The sequence below is a fragment of the Saccopteryx leptura genome, chromosome 4, assembly GCF_036850995.1.
Source record: "Saccopteryx leptura isolate mSacLep1 chromosome 4, mSacLep1_pri_phased_curated, whole genome shotgun sequence".
NCBI lineage: Eukaryota > Metazoa > Chordata > Mammalia > Chiroptera > Emballonuridae > Saccopteryx > Saccopteryx leptura.
In genome coordinates this window covers 185,946,637-185,972,563 of record NC_089506.1, presented here as the reverse complement: position 1 = coordinate 185,972,563, position 25,927 = coordinate 185,946,637, and the positions used below count along the sequence as shown (strand labels likewise).

The following is a 25,927-nucleotide window of genomic DNA, read 5'->3' as shown; positions in this document are numbered from 1 at the left end:
TCTGCCGAACGCCCTCTGAACGCAGACTTGGAGTTGGGGATGGCTGTGCGGCTGCTGGGCTGGGTGGGAGTTGGGAGGGCATGGCTATAATCAGTATTTAGCTGCAGAGATTTGGGAACCTAGTAATGGTGTCAGTGGCCCAGGGTTGGCCTACAGAACTGTTCAACTTTGAATCAACAGCTGAATCTGGGCAAGCCAGCACCTGGAGCAGCCAGCCACGGTGGACTGGAGGTCTGAGGCCCTTGCCTAATTTCAGGGACTAGATACACCCAGATTCTAAGGGCAAACCCGAGGGGGAGGGTATGATTCCTGACAAATAATGAGGTTAGTCTCTGCCAGCATCCCACTTTTTTTTTCTTTCCTTTTTTAACTACAGTTGTTGCTGACCTATTGGGATCGAGTATGGTTTTTTCAGAAGGCATCAAGGACACTACAAGGTGACAGCTTACCTGAAAAATCAAGTCAAGCTGGAGAGGCAAACCAGAAAGCGAAAGGTAGGACAGAGCCCTCTGACACTGTCCCGAATCCCTGCTCACACTAACTTGAGGCCATGCACTCGGTCGTTTTCCTGGACTTCACTGTTCTGTTAGGCGATTTTGGGTTCTATTCCTGCCCCTGACGAAGCTCTAATATAAAAGGAAAGCACGGATGAATTTTGGAGGTCAGTATCTGAATTCACAGCTGGTGCAAGAGGAGATGGAAATATGGGTATCTTGTGGAAGAAAATAGATAAGGCACAGGTAAAGGACTGAGGCAAACATAAAGGGAGGGAGGGTTATGCTGAGCAGCAGCGTATGTGGTAGGGAGGGATTTCACTCAGAAGAGACAGTTTGGCAGGAATAAAGTATGTTTTAACAAATCCTCCAGGTAATTCCAACGCAACGGGTTTGAAAACCACTGTTCTAGTTAGTGTTTCAACACATAATAAATACACCCGTGCTTCATTACCATTAATTATTATTTTTAAAAACCCAATTGTGAAATTTATGTTAACAATGCTAAACTCACAGGTGCAGGGACAGTAAACAAAAGGTTATCTTTACTGACAGAAAAGCCATAGAGGAACAGACGACCCGAGAGCTGTAGGTTACACCTCTGAGATTAGTACCATGCAGCTAAAAGGAGATGCTGATTAACAGATTTAAAAATTCAGAAAAAGGCCTGACCTGCGGTGGCGCAGTGGGTAAAGGCATCGACCTGGAACACTGAGGTCGTGGGTTTGAGACCTCGGGCTTCCCTGGTCAGGGCACATATGGGAGTTGATACTTTCTGCTCCTCCCTCCCTTCTCTCTCTGTCTCTCTCTGTCTCTCCTCTCTCTAAAATGAATAAATAAAATCTAAAAAAAAAATTCAGAAAAAAAAAAGAAAAAATCTTTGACTTCCATTCTTCACAATTCACTGTTTCCCAGAGGAAAGTTATGACTGCAAGACTTGTAGCCACAAAGAGGAGCTTTCTGGGAGCATTGCTTCCTATTCTACTGCCTTTCCCATCTTTTAAATTTCTTAACTAGTAATATTTCTTAGGAACTCAAAGGAGAGTTTTTCATGGTTTAAGCAAAAATGTGGGTTTAAAATAAAATAACCTGTGGCTTATTGGTCGTTCAGATACAAAAGCTCGCTGCTTTTCCAATTTTGACTATCTCCATTAAAAATGATTTCAACTAGGGCTCAATTTTATTTAGAATGTAGAAGAGCAAGTATAATCATGTGTCTCACAGTACTTTATATATGCCTTTATGTGTACCATATGCAAATTAAAAAACACCGCCATCATAATTTTAAACTTTTTTTTTGGCATTATCTGTTATTAGAGATATAAGAGCTGGATATAAAATTGCCCTGCAAACTACTTTCCTTCTTATACTGGATAAGTTAACACTTCCGTGACAAAGATCTCCACAATTCTCTACCCCAATGACTTTAGCAGTATTCTAACGAAATTTGACAAGTATTGAGTTAGAGTCCTCTGTTTTTACATATCCATAGATCACCGATCCTATTCTATGGATAAAAAATAAGTTTATTTTCATTTGTAGCCATGGGAAGAGTATCTTAGTAATTTGCATTCATATCCTAGAATAGTGGAACAAAGGATATGTGTTGACCAGACACTTTACTTTTTAGAATTAGTTCCTGATCTGTAAGGACAGCAACACAAATAAGGCTGCCCAACAGCAGGTGACAAATTCAGAGGCCTTCACATTTTCCCTAAAGTAAGTTCTCTTACCTTGTCTAACACAAAATTCAGCGGTAGTTTCAAGGGGAAAAATGGGCTAAAGTTCTTACTGCCTCCATTTGCGAGCCCATCTGAAATGCCTGTCACCAGTGTGAAACAGGTCTGTGACCACTGCCTCCAAATTCCATAAAGAGCATTGAGAGTTAGATCTTTAAATATTTTAGTTCTCTAAAAACAAAAATAATAAAGTATGTCAAATTGGTTAACACACCAACACAGTTTGTGTATCCACTATCTGAACTAGCTAAACTAAATAGCCCTTTCTGATGCGTAAGTATATCCTAGGACTTGTGCCATATTTACTCAAACAGTTAAAAAAACTACCAACTCTGCTCAAACCCGACAAACATCTTGTTGATACATAAAGACAGAAGCATTTATCTTTCCTCCTGGTGAATGAACAACAACAAAAAAAACCTCACTAGATCAAAGGTGAATTATATTCCTATTAGGAAATGCCACATTCCTAGTTGCCTTTGAATTCTCTTTTAACTTTCCAAAGTAGGGAGTACACTGGCCTAAATAGTAGCCTATTGGCAAATAAGCAAGAAGCAAAGATCATAAAACGGATGCGTACATTTGGTTTCAGGTCTATTAAGGCAGCCAACAGCTTATCTATATTTTCCTAATTGTGTAGAAAGTTTGGGAATTACCTGCCTAGCACAGCCCTCTAAGTTACGGATCGAGCAGCAGTAGATGCCTAACAGAGATCGCCCTGGGGATGAAGGACCTGGGCTCTGGGCCAGCATCCCTCCTTGATTCCCCACGTGGCCTTGGGAAATTCTCCACATGGCTCCAAGCTGCTTTCTCAAGAGTAGAACAGGGACCGAGAGCTGCCCTGCGTATATGCCACACCTACTGTAATGTCCAAGTGAGAAACTGAAAACGTTTTGTGAAACTGTCAATCAGTTTAGCCAAATATATTTTAGGAAGAAAAGAATCAGATTAAATATTCAGGAACTATAAATTCATTTAATCTGATGATGATTTGGCCCAAAGATAAATAAAGCAGGATTTAAAAAGCTAAAATTTTTTTTAATCAAAATGAACTGCATCTTATATGGCTCAATCATATTATCAGTATCAATAATGATTATTCCAAAGGCTTAGGGATAGTGAACAATTTCAAACAGCTTTCCCAAGGAGTGAATATTAAAATTACATATATATACATATATAAATAGTTAAATAAAGTCACAAACGACACATTTATAGAGCAAGATATGAGTAGACATTAAATAGTTTTAATGAATCCACTTCCTTTATTGCAGTAACCTCTGTACAAAGCAGCAACTGCAATACTCAATGTTAAAACATTAGAAAAGCATTTGTGTGACAGTTATAGTACAGTATTATCAAAATATTACATTTTCAAACTTAGTAAACATCCACCAGAGCTCAAATCTTTAAATTATTTCCATAGTCTTTAAAAATATGTAATATCAGAAAGCATATAAAAAGAATGTAAAAGAAAACCTAAATACAAATGAAATAATGTAACAAATAAATATTTGATTTAATTAACCATTAATAATCAGCTTAACACCACCATTCTCTCTAAACCCACTGAATTTTTACCTATAGGGATAATGAACTGTCAAATGCCATTGCATAATTATTTGTTTCCAAGTTATCACCAATGATTAGAACTAAAAAAAGAAAAAAAATTGGCATTAAAATAATCAAATTCAGTATAAATAAAATAGAGTAGAATAGCTTCAACACTAGCTAGCATCTCTAAGAATTAATTATTGACCTTTATTAGAACACTACAATAACCTTGAAAATTTTGACCTGGTATCTAGTTTTAAGTAAAAGTAATGCATTTTTTTAAGTGAAAAGCTTCTCATAGTATTTCACAGACAATATTAACCCCCCATGATGCATATTTAGATATATTTTATGTACTTTATACACATATGCATGATGCATGACGTCTGGTTCCTGAAGTACAGATCACAAAGTTTCCTGAATGAGAGAAACCGGAAATAAAAGGAGGTGTACCTGTGCACATTTCAGGAGAGCAGCACTCGGCTTGTGCCCTGTTCCCCATTTTAAACATTCAAACATAAATATTGTTCACTGACTAATAGATTTCTATCGTCTTTCCTCCCAAACACTACATACAAAACCTGCAATAAATGCAACAATGCTGTGAGTTATAATGTAGGAAAAAATATTTTGGAAAAAATCATTACTTTAGTCTCTTAACATTCTAAATTCAAAATTATCAGATCTCCATTTTGTATATTAACTTAGTTCATATTCATGCAGCAAAAATACCGCACTATTGACAACAGTAGTAATTTTATAGCTTTCTATCAAGATTCCTGCAAACCTGCATAAAGTCATCACCATTGAAACTTATAGCAATGAACTCACTGAACAGTAAGTACTTCAGATGAAATGTTCTCCATTTTCTCACTGAATGATAAATGTGGGACTCACATGCCCTTCAAATGATCATCTAGTTCTCCAGAAAACCTGTCTCCTTCAATCTAATTGTGAACTTATGTTTACTCAAACAAAAAAGTTTTAGTCTAATGAATCTTGATCACTTAAAATGCAAAAACCCAGCAACATAGATGTCACTATATATACACATATGCATCTGTGTATGCACACATATACAAACACACATACAGATATGTAGATATGTATCCCTTGAAATGTTTTTAGGAAATCCTTCCTTGAATAAAGAATGAAAAACTTCACATTAATAACTGTATATAAAGCTTTTAGTAACAGTACATAATGCACTGTTATATTATACTAGTAGACTATGATGTCAAAACAGACATTTCAAAAAGCACAAACTGGCAGTTTTTCTTAACACAAAAGTTTTAAAGTATTAAGAATGGATTAAATTTAAATGTTCAGAATAATCTGTTCAAACCTGAGTATATTAATTAAGACTAAGTGTACTTTGACAATTGAATGAATTAAGCCTAAAAACATTTCACTAAGAAACCAGTGGTCCATTTAACCATTTGATGAAACATTATTTTAATGATTATAAAGGATGGTATAGCAAATTCCATGTCGTGTTTACTGAAATATTCTAAGAAATGGCAATAACCTTCCTCCAGAAAATTTTTCTTAGCATTTTTTAAAAGTCCCTTAGATTTGAAGAAAACTCTTAAATTAGGACAAATCTCTCCACTAATAAATAGTAATGGTCTTAAGGACTTTTATCTAAAGAAGGACTATAATTTTTCAGCAGTATATAGAAATACTGGATAAATCTTCAATCTTCCCTAAGGTTTCAATAATAATTGAATAAAGATACCAATAAGATCCACTTAGAAGTTAAATAAAGAAAGAGAAAGGTTTATTGGGTCATTTCCCCTAGGTCTACATTATACATACTCATACAAACCAAAATTTGGGGTCACTTTTTGGTTCCCACTTATTTTTTTGCGTTTTTCATTAACTTGCGCTCTCACCTTTACTATCTAACATACACCTTTACAAAAATAACAGAAAACATACAGTACTCAACACTAATTGGTCAATGGAAGAAGAAAAGTAGTGTCCATTTTATATGAAGGTGGAAGAGACCAGAAATAAAAATAATGGCTGGAGGCAAAGTTTGACATTGTATAAATTTATAAAAGAGGATCTATGGATGAAATTTGGTTATTTTCAGAAGGCACCTCAAGGCTAAAGGCTTTTTGTATTCCTTTCATCAATCAAAAAAAATAACACACTTTTATTGCTATTCAAGTAGCAAGGGAAAACTTGACTCTCATGAGCTTTAGTCCAACAACAAGGAATCATCATTAAAACTGAGATATATTACCGCCTAAAACTGAAGTCTCCACACACATATCAATGGAATAACTTCCTTATGTGCTTTCAAATTAATGAAATAGTGAAAGAAAAGTCTCAGTTCGCCATTGTGATGTTGACGTGTCCTTGAAGATTTCAGTTACTTCATTAGGCAATGAAGTACCACCTGAAGGGCTGTCCACTGTGTAGAATATTTAGGAATAGAATGTGAGGACACTCTGATGATTCCCACGGACTAGGAGAATTGGTGGCAGGTCCTCAGATAGAGCTTCTAACCATGCCATGTAGAGAGCACTAGACACAGCACCTTTTCGTGCAACTGGGAGACTCCTGGTATCAGAGAGAAAGGAAATTCAGCAATGCGTTTAAGTTGAGAAAAATAAAATGTAATAAAAATTAAAATGTTATAATATAGCAACTAAAAATTACTATAGTTATAGAATATTTTTAAATGCAGGGAAATTCTTCATATAGTATAGCAACTACTGCCATACTCTGCCATAACACTTCCTGTTTTTTCAAGTTTGAACAAAAGATTTTAAAAAGTTTCTATATAAGAATATCACAACACATTTGGTATCTAACATTAAATCCTTAATTTCCCCTTCATCAATAAGTATAAAATTATTTTAGGAGAAAACAATGTTTCCATCTGAATTCAGAAAGTGGAAACTATACATGGATAAAATTCAAACACAATCATTTCTACATACTAATTTTATCTTATGTCTCTAGGCTTTCACTTCTATTTGTTGATAAGTAGTAACAGGACCTATTATTGCCCTATAGAGTGTTTCCAGATTTCTAGGTATTAGCATCTTCCATTACAGATATTTGATCATCATCAGCAACACTTAAAATTGTCCAGTGTAAATGTTTGTTGTTAATCAAAAGCACAATCCTTTGGTAGTACTTTATTCAAAAAAGGCTTGTTCTTGTTTATTTGCTTTTTGCAAGAGAGAGACAGAAAAGAAGGGAGAGAGATGAGAAACATCAACTCGTAGTTGCATCACTTTTAGTAATTTATTGATTTCTTCTCATACGTGCCTTGACTGGGGGGGCTCCAGCCAGGCCAGTGACCCCTTGCTCAAGCCAGCAACCTTGGGCTTCAAGCCAGCGACCTTGGGCTCCAGATGGTGACTATGGGGTCATGCTGATGACTGCACGCTCAAGCTGGTGAGCCCACGCTCAAGCCAGTGACCTCTGGGTTTCGAACCTAGGTCCTCAGCATCTCAGGTCAACACTCTATCCACTGCGCTACCACTGGTCAGGGTCAGGCCATTTGGCATGTTTTTGAAGGCTTGAGCATTCCTGACCTATTTAAGGACCTATGCTCCAGAACTGAGAAAATTTGGGTTCAAGTAATATGTAGCTAACCTGGTTTAGTGGAAGGCAAGCCAGAGTGAGCATTAGGATCTTTATTCACCACAAGGACAATGTGGTGGTAATGTAAAGCTTGTGTGTGGGAACCACTTTTTAAATTTAACTCTCTAAGTAACTTTATCATTTCTATGAGGAAGATGCCTGAGGTCCAAATTTTAACTCCAATCCGTTATACCCTACGCATACTTGATGGTTATACTACAGTGTTTCCAAGCTAAAAAAAATTTAAAAGGATCAAGGAAAAATTCCAAAATAGGCTATGATAAAGAACTACTTAGATTCATATAAGCTTAAGATTTTTCTTTCCTCCTATCTTAAATGATTTCTCCAAATGTTTAAAGCAAAGTGTCTTTTTAAAAGCTTGTTTTTTTCTTCCTTATAACTACTAAGTCATAGGTATTAAATAGATATGTACTCGGTATAGAAATTAATCCTAATTGCATTATCATAAATGAATACCTAAGAAAATCTTAGTATAGGTATTACTTACATGACAATGATATTAGCTGTGCTTGAATGTTCCTTTAATAATTCATTTAACCTAATCTGCCGGTATGTCTGAAATGAAACAAGAAAAGGTCATTCCTAGACCATTTGAAAATTGGAATTTATCGTGGTTCATAAAACTGTAAGTAGAAAAAGAAACCAAATTAATTTTGGTATAATAAAAATCAGTCTATAATTTAAAAAAATTAACTCTTTGCAATGTCCACATACAAATCCAACTTAAAGTAGATTTAATTTACACAGCTGGTTCCACCTGTAACAAATTTCAGTGCTTGATACTTTTATGTCTTAAGTATTTTTTTAAAAACACATGGAAGGTTAATAAAAATTAAGCAGAAGAGAAAGAATACCTTGGTTTTATAAAGTTCAAGCTCGTTATCGGTTATGCGCCATGGTTCATCTTCTTTCATTCTATCTGCAATATCCTGTTCTTTATCATCTTCATGCAGTCTGAATGGCTCAATCATTTCATCGAAAGCTACAATACTTAAAAAAATAGAAAGAATACTGACAACCTTATTTTGAATTACTTTATAGTAAGATCTTAAACACAGAATTATAATTGAAGAAGTTAGTGTTTCCCATCTATTGGTCTCCCCTCTATATTCTAACTATTCTGATCTCTGTATCAATCCCCAACCCTGTGTAAATTTTCACCACAGTAGCCAGAATGATCCTTTTGCTCAATAAGTCAAATTGTCTTACTTCTATACTCAAAACACGCAAAGGCTTTCCCAGTTCAAGTACCAAAAAATAAAAGTAGTATAAGAAAAGGTACCAGAATCTGTTGAAGGGAAGGGGCAGATATTAAACATTTAAGAAAATGCTGAATTAATCTCTAGATCCAAGTATACTTAGTAGGACAAAAGACATTCAAAGAACATGAATAGCATTCTATTCCTGTGTGAATGTGAAAAAGTTTTTTGTATTACCATATTGTGATTTATAAGATACTAGGTCTTCATCTCTAGCTTACCGCTCTTAAAACCCTTGGAATCTCCTAAGTGTTGAGAGTGATGAAGGTGTTTTTATTAAGTTAATGAAATGACTCTTGGACCCCACCCAAGGGTCAGAGCTGGTTGCCGGGGCACCGACCTTGTGATTAAAGGTTTGGAACTTCCAGTCGTGTCCTCACACCACCTCAACCTCCAGGAAAGTGCTGAAGATTGAGTTCAATTGCCAATGACTAATGACTTCATCAGTCATGACTATGTAATGAAGCCTCCATAAAAACCAGAGAGGACAGCTCCTTGTTCCTTTTCCCCCTTTTCTGGAGAATAGAATGCTTCCAGGTGCCACCTGGGCAGGCCCTATGCTCCACAAGGTGAGAAGCTCTTTTGGTGGGGACCTCACTCTATGTCTCCCTTCATCTGACTGTAGATTTGTATCCTTCACTACCCGCTGCAATAAAGCAGTAATCTAGTGGGTAATTGGGTTTTCTTGAGTTCTGTGAGCCATTTTACCGATTTGAAAGAGATGTGGGGGTCATGTGAACCACTGATTTCTAGCCAGTTGGTCAGAGAATAGGTCACCTGGGCTTGTGACTGGAATTGAAAGTGGAGGGAGTTTCTTGCGAGGTGGAGCTCTTCACCTGTGCAATCTGATTCTATCTCTGGGTAGATGGGGACTTCTTGGATACCCTGCTGGTGTCTGAGAATTGCTTGGTGTGGATAAGCCTACACACACACTGGACTTCACTACTGGAACACCCCCCTTGCAAATACTGTATCTTATACAAAGCTCCTGGATTTTCTTATTTTATAACAGGAAACAAATCTTTCCCTGATTATAACCTTACAACCTTGTATAGCCTTATATTTTTTTATTTACAATGACTTCTTTACATCGGCTTTATCATTCATTCAACATTTATCTGAGAATAATTAAAATCCTCTCCAGTAGTATACATATAATTAGAACTACCATACACCATTTTCAGATAGAATATTCCATGAATCCACTTTTGAATCTTGAGAATTATGAATGCAAATATTATAGGCAAATTCTTAAATTCTCCTGTTTTAATAATAAAATAGTGGGAAGTAATTTGTATGTGGAGTAGGGACTGAGTAGTCATAATCAATGTGGGCATAAGAAGTGGAAATTTAAAGAACCATTTAGAATTTCTGTGGCATTAATGATTTTTAGAAATTACAAAGTAGTAATCGAATCCTCTGAAAACTGAAGGCCCTTTAGACTTACCTTGGTATCTGCTGGAAGCATGTTAACTATCAGTGCTAAATTTAAAAAGCTGATTTCACATGTAACTAAAGCAGTCAGAATGCCCACATATTAGTTTATGTTGAATGGTCTGTTACTGGAATGTCTGAGTAGATTATTCAAAAAGTATCAAAAATTTGTACAAAGTAATTTATTCAATAACTTACTTTTCTTTCTTTGGTTTAGTATTAATATCTCCTAGGACCATTATATCGGAGAAGTCTATCCGGAACTTGCTAAGCAAAGTAGCCATCCTAAATAAAGAAGAATAGCACTGAGATACATGAAGGCTGTACATAAGTATTTTATTCGATTTAGGGTGAATCTGTGTATCTGAAAAGCATGATTTATAGGAAAAATTTCTATCACATCCTAAACAAGCCTGTCTGAATTCACACTGTACATTCACAGAGTAAACATCTAAAATCCCTCGAGACTTTTATTCTTTCCCTTTCTCTGAATCTCTCCTTAGTATCCAATAATGGACAGCGAAAGACATTATAATGAAATTTGAATGCAATTATTCTTTTAAAGTTAATTTTACTCAAAGTATATGGATTTCAGTAAAAACTAGTATAGTTACTTATTTGATATTTCTGGATTCTTCCATCCATGCCAAATGCATACCTCAAAAGGCACAAGTATGACTTTTCAGGTGAACTTGAAGCTCTAAGTGATGGTAGATTAGGTTCACAGCACTTGGAGGCTGTGGAGGATAAGGGTGGGATACCGTGGACAGGCATGGAAACAGAGCTCCAACAAGCCTCTGATTTTTCAATGAATATCTTTTTGGAAGCATAGTTCGTAATGAAATCTTGGTAGCAACAACAGAAAAGTTGAAACATACAAACAGGAAAAGCGATTAATAGGATTTTATATTTAATAAAAAGAGTTTTCTTTGACTTTATTTTCTTTTCCAAGAGAGGAGGGGAATTAGAGAGTCAGACTCCTGCATGCACCCTGACTGGGATCCACCCAGCAACCCCCATATGGGGCCAAAGCTCTGCCCATCTGGGGCCATGCTCGCAACCAAGCTATTTTTAGTACCTGAGGTGGAGGCTCCATGGAGCCATCCTCAGCACCTGGAGCCAATAAGCTCAAACCAATTGAGCCATGGCTGTGGGAGAGGAAGAGAGAGGAGGGGGAGGGAGAGGAATGGAGAAGCAGATGGTCACTTCTCCTGTGTGCCCAGACTGGGAATTGAACCTGGGACATCTGCACGCCAGGCCAATGCTCTACCACTGAGACAACTGGCCAGGGCCAAAAATGAGTTTTCTAAATTAAGATATTAGAAAACAGATGAGCAACAGGTTTAACTTGTTAATTATTTCTACTATTTCTTATATAATTCACTATTTGAAATGAAAAACACCTTGTTGAATTCTGGTATAAATCTACTGTGTGCCTACTATGTGCTTGCTATAGGGCCCACAAAACTCAAATCTAAGAAAATACAATAAACATAACACAAGTGCAGAATGTGATGAGTGGTATCAAGTACATCTTGAGTCAGGAAGGAAATGTAACAAATTGTGGAGGGAATAAGGAGAAAAAATTAGAGTAGGTATTATAAAGAAGGTGATAACTGTTCTGAGTTTTAAAGAATAGAGTATAAAAAGCTATTTATAGTAGATAGATGAAAATAGGCAAAGGAGTAAAAGTCTGAAATCATATGCATGTTTTGGATAGGTGCAGAAACATAAACTAAACTATAAGGCATATTTAGGGGAACAGGAGATAAAAATAGGGAACAGGAGTGTAGATTTGTAAAAGACCTTGATTGTCAGAGTTAGCATAGACTTTCTATAGTATGTAACAGAAAAAGTTATGAAGTATTTTGGTCAGAGGAATCTCATGATCAAAGTTCTATTTTCCAAACATGAAATTGTGAGCAGCGTGCAAAATAAATGCTAAAAAGGTCAGAGACACCACACAAGGGACTTAGAGAAGCGCTGGAACCAGAACCACACTGATGACAATACAAACCGATAGGGAATGGGTGGTAACGGCATTCATATCCTGTTGTCTAGAAGTCTACAGAATGTACCCTATGTATGAATATGTAGTTTTTGTGCACTTTCTCCCGATTTAAATAAAAAGCTGCTTAACACTTTAATGCCATAAATATTAATGAAGACTTTCTAAAATGTAAATATATTTTTAAAAATTACATATCAGTAAAACTAAATATCTACTACTTAAACATAAGGACTAAATTAAAGACCATGAGGTTTTATTTGAGAATTTTCAGCTTCAGTACAGAACAGAGCAACATGACTGACATTTTATGGATGACCTAATATTTATCCTAACAAATCTATGTAGTAATAATAAAGTACTGCTAGTTAAATGCCCTTTAAATAGACTTACGCTCTCCGGTCATGGTCTATTCTGTTTATTTTTCCACCAATGAACACTCTGATCTTACAATCTTTCCATTTTTTCTTGGTCGTCAGAAGGTAAGGTATCAATAAGGTCAAACCTGAGTCATAAAAATATAACAAATCATATACTAAATGCTAATTTCTTAAGTAAGAACTCTTAATTCAACTTAATCTCTAATCTTTAATTCAATTTAAAAACATGTTTACAACTCAGTATAAAACCAATGTTTTCTTTCTGTCCTTCCTTGATTCAGTCATAAAGCCTAAGACAGGGCCGAACTGGAAGGAAGCCCCAAGGGAGTCGGGCCGTGGGAGGAAGTCAGTGGAGTGGGAAGGTGGCCTGCAGAGTTGAGATGAGTCACATACAGGAAGACAGAGGAGATGGGAGTATTCACTGAGCCTAATGGGAGCGACATTCACTCGCTGAATGAGAAACCAAAGGGGAGAAGCTGGACTGCACCCTGCAGTGTTAGCCTGGAACTGGTTTTCAAACTACACACATACAGACACACACGTGTGTGATTTCCTAGCTCTGCCCACGGAGAGGCGGGGGGGCAGTGCTGCTCTAGCACCAACGAGCATGACCGAGGCCCTGGTCTTTGTTCTCAGCGCCCCTCTCCAGTAAAAGGAGTCTGGGCTCCTCCAGAAAGGGTGGTTCAACGGCTGGTGTACAGAAAGCACAGCACTGAGCCTGGATCCTCTTACTGTACAAGGAAATAAGGAAGGGTTGGGACATGACACATGGACACAGACTAAACAGGATATTCGGGACAATCTGAAAATCAAAACAAATAATGATCATTGATAAATCATATCCCACTGAGTAAAATACAAATTCATGTACACACAGAAATAAAGAGAAAGCTCTTCCTTACAGTAAAATGCCAACTAATAAACGAGGAAGAAATACTAGGATAGAAAAATCATCATCTGGCAACCACAAACACACCACAGTTAATTCAGGCAGAAATGTCAATGTATGCTAAAGAGGGTGGTAAAAGTTGCAGTACCGATGGTGTATTTACATAGTCTCAGAGTAATTCCTCATCCCCCAAATACCTGAAATCATAAAAGGGGAAAACAGTAACTTCAGTGAGGAAAGCTGGTGAAAACCAGCTTACTCAGGAGGCAAAGCTAACCCCCCCCAGTGACGAGACAGAGCACTCCCTGTGCCACCCGATGAGATTAGAGACAGAAGAGCACAGCGTCGCTGGTGACGCTTCTACCAAAAATACAAGTAATTGTGATGAAACTTCAAACAGCACTCCTAAGTGACATTCTACAGAATATTTGGTCTGTAATATTTTAAAATGATTAAGGTCATGAAGCTCAAAGAAGGACCTAGCGACTCCCAAATATGACAACTAAGTGCAACACCCGATTCTGAAATGAGTCCTGGTGTTTCCGGGAATGCTGCAAAAACCAGAATGGGGTTTATGGGTGAGGAATACGTGCCGATTCTTAGTACTATTCCCACAACTTCAGTAAATTTAAAACTGTTAAAAAAATACATTAACGAACTTACCTCCATCATCAAAAAGCCACCAGACATCAATAGTCTTCTTTCCCTGTTTTTTCTGAAACTGAGAACTCGCTTCGAGAAGCTTTTGGTCAGCTATGTTTAAAGGCACAGCAGGGCCTTTGGGTTCTAAAGGAGTAAGCAGAAAAATAAGATGTAAGGGAGATAAATAAAGTCCCTTTGGCTGAATTCTATAGTTTCCTAACTTTTATAGATTCAGATGTTTACAATGCAGATAGTTGTATATGGCATTCATTATAAGCGTTCAGTTGTTTATAATTAAAACATACTTTTAAGATGGTTACAGATAAATACATCTTTATATAACTAAACTCATCCAAATTATCTTGCCTAACTTCCACTATGATGAAGCAATCTGAATGAAAGAGAATCATAAATATCAATCAAGAAAATTATAATTGACTGCTAGATTTTGAATTTTTGAAAAGCTCTTTTAGGCTAACTGTATAAATTAAATTTATGACTATTCCATAAATATATTTCTTTTGGAATCTGGTTTTTCAATAATTTAAAGCTCAAAGTAATTTTTTAGGTAAAATGTTGTTATCTGTAATATGAAAGACAGAAGGAAGTGGAAGACATACCAATACAATCTTACAGTTATCACAGTGAAACCTCAGTCTAAGGAAAAACTCATTTTTACCTAGCATTTATGCCCTTAATATGTGACACCCAATTCTAAAGCCATATAATCACATCTTTCTTTGAACTACAGAAAGATGGTGGAACTCCTTGGAAGGGTACCCATATGCTACAAGTCGAAAGAACAATATACCAAGGAGTTCCCATTTATATTCCCAGATAATTAAAAAAAAAAAATCAACACTGGTTCTTTGAGCAAGCAAATGACTATTATGAAACTCCTAGGCTAAACTTTTAAAAGCAGAAATCCATAGCAGGAAATCTGGTCACTATTGCAGAACATCTATCATTCACTTTTCATGCTGCCACGATGTACGTGAACATGACGAATGATCTCGTGTGATGGAATAATATGGCTACCAAACCACACTGCTCCGAAACTCTCACCTCTATCTCCTTCTCATTAAATTCATGTACGTTGACATGACTGTGTATCTCCCAACGCAGCAGGACTGTGAGAAATATTGTAGTTTTTGAAATAAAAAATATATTAGTATCAAAATTAAGGACTTGGCTGGGTACCACTGATGGTAAAGAATGCAGTGACACTGTAAAGACATCTATTTCAGTGTCTCTACTTATCATGTAAACCATGCAGTTTAAATTAAAAAATTAATATTGACTTTCAGAGTTTGAAGTTTTCAGAAATACTATGATGATTTAAAAGAATTTGTCTTTGATATATCACCTTTCCCTGAGGTGATTTAACTCTTTAATTGGATGAATGATAACTTTTCGAATCTGCATTTAATAAATAACTGTAACATCACCTCACCATGAAAATAGAAACTAAGGTAAAAAAAGAAAATAAAAGGGTTGGAGTTAAAGAGTTAACAGTATGAAAAAAGGATCAAAATAAAATGATGAAAAATGCCTGCCTTTTTTCAACAGTGGTTGAGTTGGAGTCTTGCCATCCTCTTCCTCATCTAGATTATGTTTAAAAAACACAAAATATAAGTTAATCACCTTTATATTTATTAATAAATAAAAATGTAAATAGAGCACATTTAAAAACAAAACCTAGTATGAAGAAACAGTCTGAAAAATAATCAAGACTGAAGATTGATATTTTCTACACTGAGTATTCAGGATTTTAAAAAGCAAACATATTTTGGACATTTCCAATGGGGATACTGATTAACATTCACCCCTAAATTGTATTCCTATACAACTGACCAAAAACTTCAGCAGAATTTTAAACTTTTAAACTTTTGTACTTGACATCAGTTGACAAGATGTTGAACTATGGCTAACAGAATAGAAATATGATATTTAAAAAACTGACGTTGCAGATAATACATAAACTTTAAACAGGCCACTGCATCACTATGAAAATGACTGAAAAGTAATTTTGTAAACACTTAAAGAATAGTTTTTATAAAAATCAATCACTGCTTGAAATATTAATAATTTTATCAGACAGTCTCTTGACTTATGTAAAATGCCAGGTTATACAGGAGTAATTTTTTTAAATACATAAAGTTGTATTTATTCATATGCAAGTATGCCTGCATATACTAATCCATTTACATTTAAATAATATAAATGTTTTCCAGGAGTTAACTGTTTTCCTAATCTCATTTTTTTCTTAATATAAGCTCGCATTATTGGTTTATGGCATATAAAACTTCCAACTAGGACAGGGAAAAGTACATTACAGTAGGCTCTTAAGCCAGACTCCCAGCATTCCAGTATACCTGTTAACCCCATTTCTGGCTGTCTGACTTACTCCTTACTTTCCTCAGTTGTAGAAAGGATGAATACCTACCTCTCAAGGTTGTTATATTGCAAACATTAATGCACTTAGCTCACTGCTCAACACAAAATAGTATTTAAAGGGTGCTGTTTTTGTTCCCTTGTATACTGTATGCCTTAATATTCAAGACAGACATACCAATGACTATATAATAACTATACCAGAATGTTTACAATCCTAAAGACTTTTAAAACTGCATAAACTTTTCTATGGTTTCTATGCTAATTTTGAAAATAATTGGCAAAATAAAAAAATAAACACAAAAAATATTAATGCTATATTAGAATGCTAATTTCTTATGCCTGTTATGGAATAAGAAACATTTTAATTATTGCACTTAATTTTTTAGTAGTATTATTGTTCCTATAGATACTTGATATTATCTGTCTTTGATGATAAAAACCACTCAGAAATGTAACTATGGACATTCTGTATTCATTTCAAAGAGCTCAGAAATGTAAAGGAAATATTTACACTTTAATTAAGCTAAGTTGAAAGTATTTACATTTTTACATTAAAAGGATAAATAGAAATGAAGTGACCCAGTTTCCTACTTTTTAAAAATAATGATTCACAGGATTGTGACACACATTAATGAGCTAATGGACAGATAACATCTACTAAATTGTGGGAGGCACAAAGTGGATGCTTGACAAGTACTACTTCTTCCCCTCCCATCGTAGTTTTGTCTATTCATTCCTAACAAACTCTGTCAAGGGCTTGCTTTAGGAAAGAGAAAAGGACAAAAAAAAAGTAAGAGGAAATGAAAGAATGTATACCATCAACTAAACATAAAAGCAGGAACATAAGAACTGTCATAATCAGTTCATGGAATTTTGAGAAGAAACAGGAAAAAAGTACAATCAAGCCGGCAAAGAACTGAAAGAGAAAAGGTGTCTCAACTAAGCTCTCAGCTACCATCACTTTAAGCAAACAAGATAAATAAGGAAGAAAGAAATAAAAAGCAACATTAATGCTTCTAAATAATCTAGAAAAGATCAATTTTCAGAGACAGGAATGGTCCAATGTGGTCAATTTCAGAAAGAGAAGGGTAATTATTTTAGAGGAACCAAAAATATGATATGGTTTGATGATTTACAGTGCAGATACTTTCTGGCTGCATGTCACCTGGGCATAGGACAGACGGAGATACTGGACGGCACAGAGGTAGGAGAGTGAGGGCAGGAGAGTCGGATTTGGAAGTCATCCCTCTTTCCTTGTCATGAACACGACTTAAGAGATTTGTGGATGAAATTATCTAAAGTTTCATGAGATCTGGAAATCAATTTGTGGCTTAAAGCACATGAGCTACCAGAAGTATTATGGCTGAATAGTTCAGCAGCCCAAATACAAATAGTTTGTTTCTTCAGAGAGACTAAATTGAGAAATAAAATTGCACTTGATTTTTTATTACACTGTTTTACCTAAACAACTGCAGATGTAGTAGATGTAAAAATATCAGCAAACAAAACCCCTGGTATTTAAATACCTTGAGTTGCCAAAAATATAAATAAATTAATTATACAAACTTCATTCCTTTCAATGTTATGTGCTTATACGCACATTACTCTAAAATTACCATGTTTCTTTAAGTTCAGGTCAACCTGTGCTTCAAATGATAATTTATGTTTTCTTTAAAGCAAGTATAAATAAAAACATGCAAACCATATTAGTAGATAATTGGCATGGTTTCTGTTCTGTGATCTACTTTAATACCTTAAAAATTAATTGTTTTGTAGATATTTTTGAAAGTCATAAATTTTAACTGAAAAGTACAAATTTGAGAACAGGTTACTTTATTAGCTATGTTATATAATAAAAACAATTTTTTTCCCAAATTAAAAACATTACCATTAATAAAATTTTTTGTTTGAATAAAAATTACCTTTATGTGTAACAGGTTTTTCACCAGATGTTTTGGAAGTATCTAAATCTGATTTCTTACTATACTCCATACTTAGTACCACATCCTTGACACCAGGTGATTTCTCTTGTGATGACAATAATTCTTCTGTAGATATGAAAGGATTTAAAATATTACCTAAATCTTATTTTAACCACTAAAGAAAATATCATAGTACAGTATCAGTTAGAGGACAATTTCAAGCAAAGTTTATTATGATACAAGTTTATAATAAATAATTTTTTTTTTTTTTTTTTTTTGTGGCAGAGACAGAGAGAGTCAGAGAGAGGGACAGATAGGGACAGACAGGAACGAAGAGAGATGAGAAATATCAATTCTTCGTTATGGCTCCTTAGTTGTTCATTGATTGATTTCTCGTATGTGCCTTGACCGCGGGCCTTCAGCAGACTGGTAACCCCTTGCTCGAGCCAGCGACCTTGGGCTCAAGCTGGTGAGCTTTGCTCAAACCAGATGAGCCCGCACTCAAGCTGGTGACCTCAGGGTCTCAAACCTGGGTCCTCCATATCCCAGTCTGACGCTCTATCCACTGCTCCACTGCCTGGTCAGGCTATAATAAATAATTTCTGATGTAAAAAAAATGTGATTGTTTTTAATTAAAGACTTTATTCATTTTATAGAGGGGGTGAGAGAGAGAGAGAGAGAGAGAGAGAGAGAGAAAGGAGTTGGAGCAGGAAGCACCAACTCCCATATCTGCCTTGAGCGGGGCCTTATGCAGCAACCTCAGCATTTCAGATTCAACACTTTACCACTACGCCACCACAGGTCAGGCTGTGATAATCTATTTTGAAATGACTGTTCACTTCAATATCTTGAGCCACAACTAAGTGTTTGATATTTGAATTAGGTGCTGGGAAATCAGTAATGAATGAGATTCATGGAACACAAGAATCTTATAGACGAAAGAATGATATGTGAATGTTAACCTCCTCTCAAAGTCATTTACACATGTAAAAAATAAAATATAAAATGTGACAAATGATCAAACACCTGTAAGATGACAGACAACACTGAAACACTATACCCATAACTATAGAATCAAAATTAGGGGATAGAGACCTTTCCTAGAGTATCATTTCTTCATTCTGAAGTACTTTCTTCATTTTCTGTCTTTCAGGAAAGAGTCAGTAAACATTTAACTTCCACCATATAAAACTACCATGAAGACAAACATAATACAAAGTTGACCATCTCCTCTATCCTTAACCCTCATCACTGATTTGTGCATTAAGAGAAATAACAATAGAAATTAGGTGACACTATGCTAAATGCTTCACAGGCTGTATCTCCTTTTTAATCTTCACAATGACCCTATGAAGTAATTATGTTTTAAAAGGCAAAAGATTTACGCGATCTGAAGAGAAACCAGAGTATGAAGTAATTATGTTTTAACAGATGAGGAAACCGAGGCTTAGAAGTCAATACATTTCCCAGACTACAAAACTGCTCAGAAAAAAAGCTGGGATTTTAAAGCAGATTTTACTCCAAAACCTGTGCTCTTAATCCCTGTGCTAAACCAGTCCCTGTCTTCAGATCTTAATGGTGAATAACAATTTTTCAAAACAATTTTGGTAATGATTATAAACACATGAAAATATTTTCAAGTTCCAATCACATTCAAAATTTCAGGAAATTATAGAACTTTTAATTTATCAGCCAAACTGTGATACTTTTGAGTGAAAGGAACACCACAAATAATTATTCAGTTAACAAATACCCTAAACATAAGTCACTGTTAGAGCATGTGAAAATTAAAATAGTATTTTGCAAGGCTTACTCCAGAATAAGAAAGTGTTTTTTCATCAAGCCATACTTTTGTATTATATGAATAAAGACTTCAAAGTATTCCTTTCTTGAATGCACAATACCGTTAAAATGGTGGGTGGAGTGGGAGGATTAAAACAGTTTACATACATAAACAGATGACAAAAAGTTCATTATACGCCTCGCAGCTCTTTAGGCTTTAGCTTGTTTTGATGATTTGATTAATCGATAAGGGTAAAATATTAGGTATACAAAATTTCTTAATACTATATATATATATATATATATATATATATTTTTTTTTTTTTTTTTTTTTTTTTTTTTTGGTGACAGAGACAAAGAAAGGGACAGACAGACAGGAAGGGAGAGAGATGAGAAGCATCAATTCTTCATTGTGGCACCTTAGTTGTTCATTGACTGCTTTCTCATATGTGCCTTGACTGGGGAGCTACAGCAGAGCAAGTGACCCCTGGCTCAAGCCAGTGACCTTTGGGCTCTAGCCAGCAACAATGGATGGGGTCATGTCTATGATCCCATGCTCAAGCCAGCGACCTCGGGGTTTCAAACCTGGGTCCTCTACATCCCAGTCTGACACTCTATCCACTGTGCTACTGCCTGGTCAGGCTTATAGTATTTTTTAAACTACCAGGAAATCATTAGAGGCTATGAAATTTTCCAGTTTTTAAAGTTTGTAAAAGCTGTTAAGTACAGCTTAATTGGTTTTTATCTTAACTTTAAAAAAATGGTTGGTTTATTTCTTAAATACTTTAAATATTATACTGTTGGGGAAGAGATTGGTGGTGGGTGTCTGAGTTTAATGATGGGAGATAAGGGGAGAGTATGGTGACAGCTATGTAGGGTAGAACAAGGGAGATCTTTGTGGTGGTGACACAGCTCTTGATTGTGCGATCTTGACTGTGGGGCTGGTTACATGAATCAACATGTGTGATCAGTAGCACAAGCATACACACACGTGTGTGTGCACGTATAGAACTGCAGGATATTACCATTGGGGGAAACTGAATAGAGGGCACACAGGACTTCCCTGTACTATTTTTTACAACTTCTTGAGAATCTATAATTATTTCAAAATAAAATATTTTAAAAAATGATTTTTAGAGTCTTTTTTGGAGACAGAGTAAATGCTATCACAAAGTTTAGTTTTTCACTATTAACATGCCTCTAGATACAAATCATGACTTTCATAAACACAAAAATGTCTAACAATTTAGCACTTAAAATTTTTTTCTCAGACTTACTATGTATTTCTATAAGTTTGGCCAACTTGTAATCATTACTAATGTTTTTTTCTCTTAAAGTTATTATTATCCATGTTGGTATAAAGAGAAAACACAAACTTTGGTGGAGCCAAACAGATCTTATCTTAAATGCCATACAATAAGTACATAACAAAATAGATGGTAAATATTAAAACACTGCCTGACCAGGCAGTGGCGCAGTGGATAGAATGTTGGCCTGGGATGCTGAGGACCCATAGTCGAAACCCCGAGGTTGCCGGCCTGTGCGTGGGCTCACCAGCTTGAACATGGGATCAAAGACATGACCCCATGGTCGGTGGCCTGAGCCCAAAGGTCCCTGGCTTGACTAGAGCCCCTCAACCCCCCGTCAGGGCACATATGAGAAAGCAATCAAACTAAGGTGTGGCAATTATGATACTTTTCTTCTCTCTCCCTTCTTGTTTGTCTGTCCCTATCTCTCTGTCTCTCTCCCTCTTGCAAAATAAAATAAAAAAACTTAAGATACTAAAGGAGTTATAAGCATTATATACACTTTTCTAGCAAAGTAATTTATATTTTTAAAATAAGAAACCTTATTTCAGAAAAGATGTACCTTGTCCTTGAAGATGTGATATATCCAGACCCTCTTTTAGACGAATAACCACTACTCCATATTGCAAGTCAAAGGCATCACTATAATAGGGAGGGGGGGAGAAGAAAAAATTAAAAAAAAAAAAAAAATCACAAAAATTTGTCCCCTCCTCTATAAAATGAAGGCAATAATTGATCTATAAAATTACTTTCAGCTTTAAATATCTGATTCTTTAATGTCTTTAAAATTATGTTGAGAGCCATGTTAGTTTCAAATCCTACATCATTCCTTTTTCCGTTTTCTATAATATCTCAAAACTATTTACATGTAGATCTTTATAGTACTGATATTCTACCTAAAGTGCTTAAAGCAGCAACTATTTTTATCCTATTGGAAACAAGCTAAACTTATGGAAAAACACCTTTCAGGAATACCACCATATTAATTTAAGCTTATACCCCTAAAGCCAAGAGAAATACATGAAAACATAGATTTTACTGAGAATAAGAGCAGACTGCAGAGTATGAAAGGATCTGCAAAAGGAGAAAGAGTATTTTTAAGGAAATTAAAATTTTTTTACAAAACTAGTTTAAAAGGTAGTCCTAAGATATTATATGCATTTGCAGACATGTATTCATATGTCCTTTTAATTTTTTTTAAAGCAGAAATAAATGGCAGCATCCCATACATACATAATATACATTAAACCCTACTACACAGCTCTAAAACTTGACTTCAAATCTACTAAAATATTTTCAAGTTGCAAAGCTTCAGGTTGTTCCACTGAATGGCAACAGGTTAAAATGTAGGATGGATCCTTACTTAAAGTAATAAACCCGAAGCCAAAGAGCAGTCACAACATGGGACAAGCCAGCGAAGCTTTAATATTTACTAAAAGCATTTAACAATTACTTGGAAAATCTTACTCATTGTGTACTTTACTATGCAGTAGGAATAGACTTAAAAAAATAAAAGTAAAGTATGAGATCTTGCTACTTCCTCAAATTGTTTTAAGACAGCTATGAAGACAAAACTATCATATGTGACACAGACAAATAATTATGTGCTTTTCTCTACAGATAAAAGAGGAGTTCAAGTAAGGGAAATAAATAATAACATGAATAGTATAGTTAGAAAGACAAATAACAAAAGAAGAAAAAAACCCACTAGAAAACTCGTAAGAGGGAAGTTCAAGTTCTGTAAATCAAAACTAAGCCATCTGGTAAAGATCACTCACTGGAAACAGCACTGAAAGCAAATAGTAAGCTCAAAACTTACACTTCAAGGAGTCGAAAAGCAAAACATCTAAGTACATACTTAAAAAAAAAAAAAAAGTAAATAACTTAATAGATGAACCAATTGATTAACTGCAAAATTAGTTTGAGAGGGTACCAAATTTAACCTCTGAGGTTGAGGTCAGTGATGAAATGCCTTCCTCAGTATCAGATATAATTATGACATAACTGAAAAGGTCATGGGTCTGCCAACATTCAGGAACTCTGCTTAGCACCAGCTGTAGGGATATGAAAACGCTTACTAACTGAAATGGGGAGCCAGAACATATGAACTCATGTGGGTGAATGTTCACGTGCATAAAGAAACGCAGAAACATCAGTCCAAATCTTTTGTTAATAGATCATTAGTCCAAAACCCAGATAACAGTGTGCAATTCTCCACATTCTTATGCTTCTACTATTAGAAAAGACTATATAAAAAAGTCTTTAAAAATAAGGGTAAGTTTCAAAATTAGTATTCTCTGAACCAAGTTACTGAGTTAAAAGGATACTTACTGGAATAAATTTATATACATATCCACTTCCTTCATATCTGCCTGCAGCCAGTCTTTCTTAAATCCAAGGACGAGTGTGTTTGGTTTCATACGTCCAAGACCAGCAGCCTAAAACACAGGAAAAATATAATTTTAAAGATATACTTCATCTTTTATAAAAATCAATTATAAGTGATATTCTAAGTTATATATTTTGATAGCAGCCATTAAGACCTAGAAGCAAAAGTCCAAATGCATTGTTTACAGTTCTGAATCATACCAACACTAAATTTTGAATTCTACCAATCATGAAAAAGTTTCTGCTGAAATTCAGCTAATTTCCTTCTCAGCTGTTCCATCAGTTTCTCTTGCTACCACATCCAGTTGCAATTCAATATGCTTAACAGAAATGCCCCAAAAGCCAATGAACCTCTCTTTTGTAAGACTTTATAATTCTATTCCAAAGGTGGTGTGCACTTTTTAAAAAGTTTTTTATTGCAGTAAAAAATAAAATATTTTGCTACTTTAACCATTTTTAATTGTACAATTCATTGGCATTACGGGGGGGGGGGGGGGGTGTCCTTGGGTTATGACACAGTTCCGTTCTTACGACAGTGACATAACCCGAATTTTGGTGTAAGCAGAAACACACCCTAGCCTAACACAAACGGATCCTTGAGCTCTTAACAGTTTAACAATGGCGTAGGTGAGCATACTGGGGAACGCCAACTTCCTCCATCATGTGCCGCGTTACTACATATTCTCCCGCCATGCGCAGCCAAACTAGTTCACTCACATGGTCTGTAAGTATGATGCTCATGGCTTAAGCCGAAACACTCACGTCTCAATTTTTTAAAGTTTTTATAGGAATGACTGTTGTAAACTTGAAATGTCGTATGTCAAGACTGCCATAACCTGAGGACCCCCTGTAATTACATTTAGTGTTGTACAACCAACCCCCCCTACCTATTTCCAAAACTGTCTCATGAGAAGTTCTGTAACCTCGGCCCTGGTAATGCTGAATCTCCTTCAGTCTCTGTAAATTTGTTTATCCTATATATTTCCTTAAGTGGAAGTCTCAATGTATAGTGCCTCGCCTGGACCAGCAGCAAGAGTATCACATGGAAACTTGTTAGAAATGCTACTTCTCAGGCCTTATCCCAGACCCACTGAAATCAATTCAAAGGTGAGGCCTAGCAGTCTGTATTGTAACAAGTCTACTAGGTGATTCTCATGCATAATGAAGTTTAAGAACCATTGCTCTAAGGAAGTATTTTCCTTCATAAAACTTATTAAATATATAAAATAGCTATTAAATTGTTCCTATAAATTGTGTAAAAACAAACAAGATTTACCCACTGGATCCAACCTTATGATCAGGAATCACATTCTACTTGAAATATTTAAATATTTTGCATACAAAAGTGAATACAGTAATAATCACATGCCCACCACCTACCTTAAGAAAATAAACATTACAAACACTCATCAAGCACTCCACTGGTCTTTCTCATGCACTCTGTCTTACTATGCATCCCATTATTTAGACACACATATGTATACATTTTAAATTTGCATTTTTAAAAATGTATAACCTAAAATTGTTCATATTCTTTTCTTACCTTGCAATTTTCCCTGATTACTTTTTGAAATTTATTCTCATTGATATACATCTAGATCCTTTCACCATTACCGTATTTTAAACTCTATAAGATGCACTTTTCCCCAAAAAAAGTGGAGGGGAAAATGCTCCTGCATCTTATGGAGCAAAAAATACAGTATTTTATTAAATATTTTAACACACCATTTGGTTCAGAATATTTTTTTTATTTTCCTTCTTAAAACCCTAGGTGTGTCTTACGGTCAGGTGTGTCTTATGGAGCAAAAAATACGGTATATAGAATTCCACTGCATTATTATACCACAACTTTTAATTTTGTGATTGATAGTTGAAGTTTCTTTTATTTTTTTCCAGTATCACAAGTGTTTTAATAACCTTTTTCATGTGTACGATTTTCCCTACAGTATATATACACTTAAGAATGGAAATGTCCTAGGATATTCCCACTTTCAAATTTACAGGACACTGCCAAGTTACTGTCCAAAGTGATGACCACTCAACATTCCCACACAGTTCAAAGGTTTCCAGTTGCTCTACACAATGGTTAACACTCAGTACTGTTA

General features: G+C 35.4%; 1 protein-coding gene across 1 annotated transcript in view; it reads right to left on the bottom strand.

Moving 5' to 3' along the window:
- Positions 1–3,462: 3,462 nt before the first annotated feature.
- Positions 3,463–25,927, bottom strand: part of SLC12A2 (solute carrier family 12 member 2) — a 95,700-nt gene continuing 73,235 nt past the window's right edge. Inside the window, exons 18-27 of the mRNA XM_066382141.1 lie at positions 23,766–23,872; positions 21,997–22,076; positions 18,346–18,471; positions 15,583–15,630; positions 14,048–14,170; positions 12,509–12,620; positions 10,306–10,392; positions 8,269–8,404; positions 7,902–7,969; positions 3,463–6,358 (exon numbers count right to left, since the gene is read on the bottom strand). Of these exons, the coding sequence (XP_066238238.1) occupies positions 6,223–6,358; positions 7,902–7,969; positions 8,269–8,404; positions 10,306–10,392; positions 12,509–12,620; positions 14,048–14,170; positions 15,583–15,630; positions 18,346–18,471; positions 21,997–22,076; positions 23,766–23,872 (1,023 nt within the window). The 3' untranslated portion in view covers positions 3,463–6,222. The remainder of the gene's footprint in view (positions 6,359–7,901; positions 7,970–8,268; positions 8,405–10,305; positions 10,393–12,508; positions 12,621–14,047; positions 14,171–15,582; positions 15,631–18,345; positions 18,472–21,996; positions 22,077–23,765; positions 23,873–25,927) is intronic.